This window comes from Centrocercus urophasianus, unplaced genomic scaffold, assembly GCF_019232065.1.
Source record: "Centrocercus urophasianus isolate 14NV4802_14NV808 unplaced genomic scaffold, USGS_Curo_1.0 seq_12, whole genome shotgun sequence".
NCBI lineage: Eukaryota > Metazoa > Chordata > Aves > Galliformes > Phasianidae > Centrocercus > Centrocercus urophasianus.
The window spans coordinates 31,797,032-31,807,166 of NW_024884364.1; the positions used below are offsets into that span (position 1 = coordinate 31,797,032).

General features: G+C 39.5%; 1 protein-coding gene across 1 annotated transcript in view; it reads left to right on the plus strand.

The window, feature by feature from the left end:
* PCP4 (Purkinje cell protein 4) overlaps positions 1-9,207 on the plus strand; it is a 51,931-nt gene extending 42,724 nt beyond the window's left edge. The window contains exon 3 of the mRNA XM_042811048.1: positions 8,852-9,207. Within this exon, the coding sequence (XP_042666982.1) occupies positions 8,852-8,979 (128 nt within the window). The 3' untranslated portion in view covers positions 8,980-9,207. The remainder of the gene's footprint in view (positions 1-8,851) is intronic.
* Positions 9,208-10,135: the final 928 nt, after the last annotated feature.

Below are 10,135 nucleotides of genomic sequence, written 5' to 3' on the forward strand. Positions count from 1 at the left end.
GCTATGTTTGGACATAATTTATTTCTTTTGCATTTAACTTATGCAGTAAAGTAAATGCTTTTTATGGACAATCTAATTTACAAGGCATTTATAGATACCGTGTGATAAGATGGGATATGGAGGTACTGAAATGACTCCTTAACTGTACAGTGATGCATGGCAAAGCTCAGGGTTCTTATGCCTTATGCTGTCCACTGCTGAGTGTGCAGTTAAAGACATTGTAAACGTGGTGATGGATTTTACAAGAGGTGAACCTTTTCTTTATCATGATTTTCCAAGCTCTCATGTAATGGTTTTCATAGAATCACAGAAGGGTTTGGGTTGAAAGGGAGCTCAAAGCCCACCCCAACCCCTGAGCCCCCCACCAGCTCAGGCTGCCCAGGGCCCCATCCAACCTGGCCTTGAGCACCTCCAGGGATGGGGCACCACAGCTTCTCTGGGCAGCCTGTTTTCATAAAAGTTGCTCTGAAAAATTAAAATAGAGCTCTCATTAGTTGCTAACAGAGTTCTGCTGGTGTACATGATACCTAGAAATTGCCCTGATTTTGCTTTGAAGATGAGCAGAGCAAAATTGGCCTCTTTTTTTTTTTTTTTTTTTTTTTTTTTTTTTTTTTTTAAGAGAAGCATGTTCTCACTCTGTATCATGGTTCTTTTGATTGATTCTTCTCCTCTTTCTGATTGACAGGTTTTTTTCTGTAACCTGTGCCATCTTCCCCAGCTTCCCCATCTTACTTTGGCAGTGTATGAACTTAAGCCCCATTTTTTGCTACTTCTGTGTGGCATATTGTGATCGCTGCAATTTCTGTGAGCTTAATCCTTAGCTAACCTTATAAACTGCAAAGAGAGAGAGATGGTAAAGAATAGCATTCCTGGAAAGTGCCACTGCTATGCAACACAAGGGAAGCAATATTACATTCGAGGATGAATAGCCTTTTTTTTCATTTTCTTTGCAAGGGCTCTCAGGTACAGTTGGTATTCACATAATTAATAGCATCTGCCAACTCATTTTGAATTTGTTCCCAGTGGTCTAGAGTTACAAAGCATTTTGAAGGGCTGGAGGCTACATCTCTATTAGAGTATAAAATGGGATAGTGTCTTTTCTCTGACTTGGATGCAAAGTGGAATAGCATGGCTTGCATCAGTAGGGCTAAACTTTCCATCCTGCAAAAAAACCTGGGTGTTAACATCTCCCCTGCCCACAGGAAAGAGCTGCTGGCCATGCCATCTGACTACAGTAGCCAGGCAATACCTGGCAGAGGGCCGTTTGGCACAACCCCAGCCATGCCAGTTGTGCCACTATTTCATGCTGTAGAGAAGCTGTGAACAGTGACTAAGCCCTACTGTGGCCCTGTGAATTTTGCTGGTGCAGCCACAGCCTTCAGGCTGTTCTCCAGCCTTTATTTTAAACGTTTGCAGCTGAGGACACTTTTGCAAAGGTCATAGAACTGAGGAGTGGTGGAGAGGAGAGAATTTATTATTCTGCATTCGTAAGTGCCTACCACATTAGGGTTCCCATCTATGACTTGGAGTGCCTGAATGCTACCATAATAGGAAAGTAACTAATCATATATTAATCAAGCGGTTGACTAGAGAGGCAAGAGGGTGGTTTGCTTCACGCACTGCTGAAATGCAGTTCTTTCCACAGCAAAGCTGTTTAAAGGCACAGTGTTAGCAAAGATAGGAGAATTGGAAATTGCACAGGAAATTAAAAACACATCACAACAATTCCCATTTAAAACTTGGCTGGAACATTGGGGATCGCATTCATGCAGACACTCGCATGACTTTGGACTGAGATTGTGAGGAGGGTCATGGCTTGCATTCTTAAGGGTGGTACTTCGGGTGGATCGCAGGGATCCCTGCTGATAGGGCATCATTCTGCAGTGATATATGGTATATGATAGTCTGTGCCCTCTCTTTGTCCCCAGCACCATTTCCTTTCAAATGCCAGAGACTTCTGTTGGCTTTGGAAGTCAGTCTGGTGTTCCTCAGGTGCAGGTTTAGCTAGCAGGAGTTGAAATTATACAGCTGAAATGGCCATTTTCATTTGCTCTGTAAATAGTTAAACTTCCACAGTTTAGTCTCCCCATGGAGATATGAATTATACCTTGTAGTTTCTTAGCCAGAATAGCTTGTAGATCTCCATTAACACATACATACATATCTATGTATCAGTTATGCATTTGAAAGGTCTTTAATTGATACATAAATTTTTTTGGAAATGAGGAATGATTGCTTAAATAATATTTGCATTTAAAGAAAAACAATATTTATTTCTGTGTTACTTGTTGAGCGAAATCGGTCTACCTGAATTTGGCTATGAATTAGTTGAAAATAAAATTTTTGGAAGTTGAATTTTATTACAATTTGTTTTGACTTCATTATATTTTACCCCGATGTGTGTATAGTTTTGTCCTACTTCATGGAATAACAGAAAAAATATATCTGCTCTTCCACATTGTTACAACTAGGAAAAAAAGATTAATCAGACTCATATTGAACTAATATTTTCAAATTCATAGGAGAACAACAACTAGTTTGTACAGCAAAACTAGTTTTTTGAATTAGAGCTAACAACGCTGCATTATGAAAGCAGAGGTCAATTTAACCAAGAAAAGATTTTGATTCTCTAATGAGGTCATCTTTTTAATAACAGATTGTAATTTATAGTGTAGTAGGAAGATGTTAATTCTTTTCTAGCATGTTTTGAGTAATATCAAGGGGATGGCTAGCGTGGTTCAGATAAAAATAGCTGCTACATTTAATCTGATCACTATTGATAACCTTTATTTTACTTCACACCGTGCTTCTGAAGTCACAGGAGCTTACTGTGCTCCAAGAGTTGTTCTTCAGTTTCAGAAATTATTGCTGTGTGGACACTGCACTTCTCCAGCACCTCCCATCTTCATATAACTGGCCATGGAAAATTAACACCTTTGTATAAGCCCATAACTGCACCCACCGTTGAGTGCCTCTTTGCTGATGCAGATAGAGCAGGCAGCTTTTGACTTTGGAAAGTGGTCCTTGGATGTCTGAGTTTGCTATGAAATGCAGAAACAGGAACAAATGTGATGATGCATTCCTTGTCACAAAATGCGTGGATCACCCTGCAGCATTTTTAGAAAGTAGGAAGGAAAAGTATTGTGTTATTCTTAAGCTAATTTCTGTCCATAATAGGTACAGTATCTGAACCTTTGGGTTGGATTATCTCTGTGAGTCAGTTAGTAGTGCGCTGTTGATTATTTGACTTTTTATTCAGCAAAAGAACGGGTTAGAAAATAAATAAGTAGAATGAGGCAATGTCAGCTACCTTCCTTTCTTCTTGGGCTTGGGCAACATCCACTCTTTCAGCATTCCCATCTGTTCACATGCCTTGTGAAGTGAGAGCCTCCTTAGGAGCAGCTGGGTGACCAAAACAAAGGCTCAGAGCCAACTGCAGGGTTACGTGGCCTCGGTAACTGGATGGAGATATTTCAGTGTTGAGAAATAGATTGTTTCCTTTTATCAGTCATCAGATCAGTTTGGGTGTTATTTTTCCTCATCCTGCAGAGGAAGAAAAGACAAGGGTGAGTCCCCTAGCTCTTCCTCCTTTTTGTCCTTCCTCAAGAAGGCAAGATCTTGTCTTTCACTTCCTCACCCCTCAACTGAATACAGAGTAGAAAGAATGGTTGTCATCTCTTGGCTTTTAAATTGGGAGTTATATGGACTAAAATGTGGCTGTCTGTACACCTAAGCACCCATGTGTTTTCTCTGTCTGTTTGCTTTGTGCAGCCTAGTCAGAAAAAAAAAATAGCTTCTTATAAGGATAAAGGTAATGCTCCACATGAATGTCAACATCTGTGAGATTTCTGCCCATTTTTGTCCTCCTTAATTAGAGACTGTTCTGCCTCATTGGACAGACTGGTGTAATAGCTTGAGATCAGGGTGGCATAAACACTGTCACAGCTTGAACAATCTTTTGAACAGTAGGAGGTAATGATCCTGCCTAAGGCAAAATACTGCTTCCAGCATGTCGTGGGGCACTGTGATTCTGTCCCACATTTCATTTAGCCTTTTTCTAAATGCTGCAGTTTACCCCCTGAAAAAATGCAGTATTTTCCCGAGTGCATTCCATCTTTAGTATAGTCCCATAATTCCTATTGAATGTGGGCTGGGTGAGCAGAGATGGAGGATAGCACTTAAAGACATGAAATGACACTTAGAGTCTCCAGCCCATACAATTTTTCATGCTATGTATTTTTCCAGTCAGTGACAAGCAAAAGAAGTAGAAGTGACTCTACTTCGTCTGGTGAATGGAGAAATTCTGATGATGAAGAGTGAGTCGTCTTTTCCTCCAAATCCAGCTAATCAGCTTTTGTCTGTCAGTGAACACATCTAGGAAACATTGGTCTATTACCTCTTTGTTCAAGGCCACAGAAAATTTCTTTTTAGGTTTTTGGCCTATAGTGAATGAACAGTGATCTCATTTTCCAGTGTTGTTATAATTCAATTTTTCTTTATACGAAAAAAGTAAATGAAAGAAATTGCTGAAGGCATATTTGTGAATAATTACACTTGCACCGCATTTCTCTAGAGTTGTCTGCTGGGTAGATTTGAACGTGTAAAATTTTATTGTTTTCCTTGTTACAGACAGTGTTTGCAATGGCTCATGAGGCACTGCAGCAGATTACAGAGATGACTTTCTAATGTCTCATCTGGAAATTGAATAAGTAAAACTTTTTCAATTGCAGCAATGTGAAATGAGCTTTCAGGATTTTGGATTTGGAAAAGAGCTAATTAGATGCAGTTTCAGGCTCTCCTGCTGGGATGACTATTGATATACGGAAGTAAAGTTTGGACTGCAAGTTGTCTCAGACTTTAGGACCATGAAATTAGTCTGTAGTGCCAACTGGTCATGGGCATGATGATGATGGGACTCAACAAGAAGTCAGTGTTGTGCTCCATGGAGTTCATTCTGTCACATCTCAGATTTCCCTGAGATGATACATAGCTATGGTTGGTTTTTTCCACCTCCCCTGTTGGTGTTGATCCTGGCTGTTGATACAAGCTGGCACTCTTGGTGACTGTACCGATTTTGATTTCCAAACCCCTCAAAATCATGAGTCCTTTTTGAATTTTGAAGTCTACTGACACAGACTCCTCTTGTTGGCCAATGAAAGAAGACCAGAGATCTTTGATATCTCTGTGGAAAACCATGCACCCAAATTAGTCTAAAAAGTGTAGATACCAGCAAAATTGTGTGTGTGACAAAGAGGGAATTCAGAACTAGACTCAAAGCCTGGTTGTAAACTATGCAAGAGCTTGCAGGCCTGCTGACAGGGAAAATTGTCTGTGTTTGCAGATCACTTCCAAGCTAGTTATTACTTATGAAAGAAAAGCTAGGCATGGGAGTCAGTGAACAAAAGAAGGACATTTGCATGGACTTGCATTCAATTTACTTTGAGCAATTTAATCTGATCATTCAAGCTTATTAACCTGCATGTTTGAAATATGTGAGCAGAATTAATGGATAAAGCTAGCATGGCTTAGGTACATACATTGTAGAAAGGGTACAAAAAAGCTTTGTCATTCTTACTGGTGCTGTAAGGTCATGTCTAGTTTATGCAAGACCTGTGTATAGGTTGGATTTTCATTGTGATTAAGTGGGTCTGTTTTTAACTCCAATTTTTAACATTAGCTAACCAGTGAAACAAAAGCAGTGGTCATAGTGGGGTGTGATATTTTTCCAATCGTTAGGCTACTTTTAGTAAAGCAACATACAAAAATCTAAAAAAATATTTTTCCTTTACGTAGACAAAGCTGAAGGAGGTACACCATTACATTCTCCTCCAGATCAACAATCCATCTGTTAAAGTGTCTGTGTTTTGACAGACATCAGTAGAAACTGTTTGGGGTAGAACTGCAAGACAATCTAATTCCCAGCTTTTATGGAATACCCCATTTAGCTCTTTTCAGTTTAACACAAGACTTACAATTCTTTAAACAGATGTCTGTGTATTTCTATATATATTCATGTATACTCTCTATGAATTCAAATGTGGGTATACACATACATGAAAAATAGAAAGATGAGGATGGATATAGGAAGAAAGAAAACACAGGTATGTCATATGCATTATATGTAGATAATACACATGCTTCATTATAATATACATTAATCATTTGTGTATTTCTATACCATTCGTAAGCAAGCAATGGAAGTCTTAGTTACTCTTTGAAATATTTTTTATTTTGAACGCTTCTGATTTTCAAGTCAAAATCATGGCTGAAAACAGATGGTCCATACGTTTCTATTGATTGAAAAATAGAGGTGCAGAAAGAATTCATTAGGAATTTTGGTTTTCATTTCAACAAGAATGGATCCAAAAATAGAAGTAAAATGGATCTTCAGGTATGCTGAATTGTTGTAGCACAGTTGATTTTAATGCAGTAATAATAATTCATACCAGGCAAGATTAATTAAAAATTCTAGTGAATAAAGCCTTTTTTTTTTCTGAGACTATAAGTATTACTAAGTTTGCTGAGTCACTACTGCAAACTAACATCCTTTTAAGATTGTTGCAGGACATAAATTATACAAGCCAGATTTCATCAAGTGTTACCAAGGGTGTCAATTCATCCATTAGAAGTGAAGTCAGGCAACCTGGCAGGACTACAGAAATGCTGTTCACCATTGAAGAGAAAAAAAATTGTATGGCCAAAGCTCAATTAGAGTTGAAGCTGGCCACTGTGGGGGACACTAAAAAGGGCATTTTAAAGTATGTTTGCAGCAGATGGAGGATCAAAGGTAACACTGGTTTGTTACTTGATGAGGATGGTTGTCTCACAAAAAAGGACGTAGATAAAGCAGAGATATTTGATGCCTTCTTTGCCTGTCTTCAATGCTGATGATGGTCTCTGGGGGTCACAGAGTTGGAGGACCATCACTGCAGTAATGACACAAAACTCCCAGTCAACCCTGAACCTGTGCAGGATTTGTTGCTCCAGATGAATGCACAGTAGTTTATGTTGCTCAATGGAATTCATCCCAGGGAGCAAAAAAAGCTAACTAATGTCACTGTGAGACCTCTCTCAATTATTTTCCAGTGGTCTTGGGAATCTGGAGAGCTCCCAGTTAACTGGTAGCTGGCAAACGTTGAGTTTTCAAGAAGGGCTGGAAAGAAGATTCTGGTAATTACAGGCCCATTAGTCTCATTTCAGTGCCTGGTTATACTGTGGAGATTATTCTGGGAATTACGGAAAAGCACTTGAAAGACAGTGCAGTCACAGGTAACAGCTAACATGGGTTCACCAGGGGAAAGTACTGTTCAACAAAATTTCCTTTTGCTGCAAGGTTACCCACCTAGTTGACCAACAGAAGCCAGTTGATGTTATCTTTTTGGATTTCAGCCAAGATTTTGATACTGTTTCTTAGAGTATCCTTCTGGACAACATGTCCCAGCATACAGCCAGACAAAACTATAATGTAATGGGTGAGCAATTCACTGATGGTTTGGGTGCAGAGGGTTATAGTAAATGAGCTGGCAGCCAGTCACCATGGGTATTTTGTAGGGATCCATCTTAGGATAAGTTCTCTTCAATGTCTTCATTAATAACTTGGGTACTGGTCTGGAAGGTATATTAAATAATTTTGCAAATGTCACTAAATTGAAGGGGAGGCTTCATGGCGGCTGCAGCTCCTCACAGGGAGTGGAGGGGCAGCACTGAGGTCTGCTCTCTTCGACAGCAACAGCATTTAGTTTCATTGGTTTCAGAGCTGATTAACTATTTATTTCATTACTAGTGTAAAATTTTTGCTAAAATATATCAAGAATATTTCTCTGTAAGTGATATCCTCTTCAGAATAACATTAACAAGATCCTACTAAAGGAGGATACATTTTGACATAAGGACGAGTAAATCAGTTTTCATTTTCTTATTGCTGATTTCACAAGGTCACAGTGGGACTGAGACACAACAATGTGAGTTGAGCAAATAACTAACTTCATAGAGCAGAGAATCTCAGTGGTATGTTGAGGCTGGTGGAGTGGGTATGTGTTCTCACTTTGTTAGTCCAGGCAGATTAGAGCTATCATTGCAAAGAGGGCAGAAGTTTTCCTACGGCTGCACTTTTAAGCTGTGAGTGGATAAAACAAAATTCAGCGAAGTCAGCTGGACTGTGTCTGTGTGGAGACCTAATGTAATTGAACTGAAGCTGAAGAATGGGCATAAAGGAAGGCAAGGAGACAAGGATCAGGGCTGAAAGGCAATAACTGAGCCTGTGAAGAGTGACAGTGGCAAAAAGAGAGATTGAACATAAATGATTCAGTGGGGAAGAGCAGTATGTTCTGCAAGGGATGAGGCAGGAAACAAGTGAAAAGGATGGAAATTAGACTTAGGAAGTAATATCTCTTCCTGTTAACACCGGTGATGGGATAGGAATAAAGATCCTGTTCCTATTTTAAAATATCTTAAGGTGCCATTGTCCTGAAGTAAATATGGGGATGTAACTTCTGTCTCATGGAAGCACAGGAGCATCCCCCAGCCGCTCACTGTTTATTTCTCAGGCAGAAGAGGACTTCGTCATGTGTCAGGTTATTGTGTAATGAATTCTGAGCACCTCTTCAATTGCTCAGCTTGTCAGTGACTTAGCTATAAACAGGTTATCACAGCTGCTGCTGTTCTGGGGGAGGCTTGGGTTTGATCAGCTGTATTAGCCAAAACTGGTCCCAGAGTTTTTTTTTTTAATATGCTCCCCATCATTGTGGCTGCATTTGTGCAGGAGAAAGGGACATGGTGTTCCATGTGTGCTGTCCAATGATTGTGTCTATGTGAAAAATGTATTGATATTTTGTTTTGCTTTCTTTGGCAGATGGACAAAAGAAAGTTCAAGAGGAATTTGACATAGACATGGATGCACCAGAGACAGAGCGGGCGGCGGTGGCAATACAGTCCCAGTTCAGGAAATTCCAGAAGAAAAAAGCGGGGTCCCAGTCCTAGCAGCTACCTTATAGCTGAAAGCAAAGTAACCCTGAAATGCTTTATCAAGAAAATGAGAAATATCACAAAGATGCATGTACAGAAATGATCAATATTTAAAGCCCCATTGGCAGATAATAAACCATAAGCTCTTGTGTGACTTCATCCCAGGTGTTTCACACCCATTATCCTCTGTAACTCACCATTTTACTTGATGTTGTAATAAAAAGTTAGGGTGAAGTAATTAAAGTGTCTGCCTTCATCTGTCGTTTCATATAAATCTAGCAAGCGCAGCGTTACAAATGAACCCAGCCCAGATGCCTATTTTCCTCTTCACTTAAAGCTTGGAGACATCACAGCACCGTATGTTACAAGGATTTTGCTGAGGGATGAAAGCATGTGCCTCAGCCCTGTTTGCCTCATTTGGAGAATTCCAGCTGCCAACCAAATGTAACAATAAAATCCTTTTCTCATAATAAGCTTAAAGTAAAAAGTTGCAGACAGAAGCTGACAGGAGGATAAGAGCTGTAGGAAACCACAGACATTTATTTGTGTCTTGCAATTATGCCAGTAAAGTGGCTTAAGTGGGGAAATTGTCATTGTCCTTCCTGTTTGAATGATAAAGTCCAGCTTGGACCACATTGACTGTTATGGAGGAAAAAAAGAAAAATCCAAGTTCAGATGTCTTTGGAAGTTGTTTTTTTTTAAATTTCTAAAAATAGAAGCTGACCCTCTGTACTCTGTTCACTCTCCATCTACTCAGTAACAATTTCTGTGCCATTTCTCTTATTTCCTATTGTTTGCAGTGTTTGATGAGTAAATCATAACAGACTCCCTGTCTCCATCTACACTATTTGTAATTTAAAGCGATTTTGCATGAAACCCTGTATCACTGTATTAGTCCAGTTTTTTATTAATAGAAAACAGCCACAGTAATGTTTCTTATATCGGGACATTTATTTTCTCTCTACTGTAAAAGGGCAGCAGAACAACTCCAGGCTAAACCCGAGTAAAAATCTTGCCTGGATTCACACTTGATCAGAAATTAGCAGCCTATATAAGGCACAGGGAATGTCCAGGAATGGTCTTCATGGTTTCTTGTAGACAGAAAAGTGAGCTATTTAGATGGAGCAAACAGGGTATTCACTACACAGAGACATGGCCAAAATCCCACCTC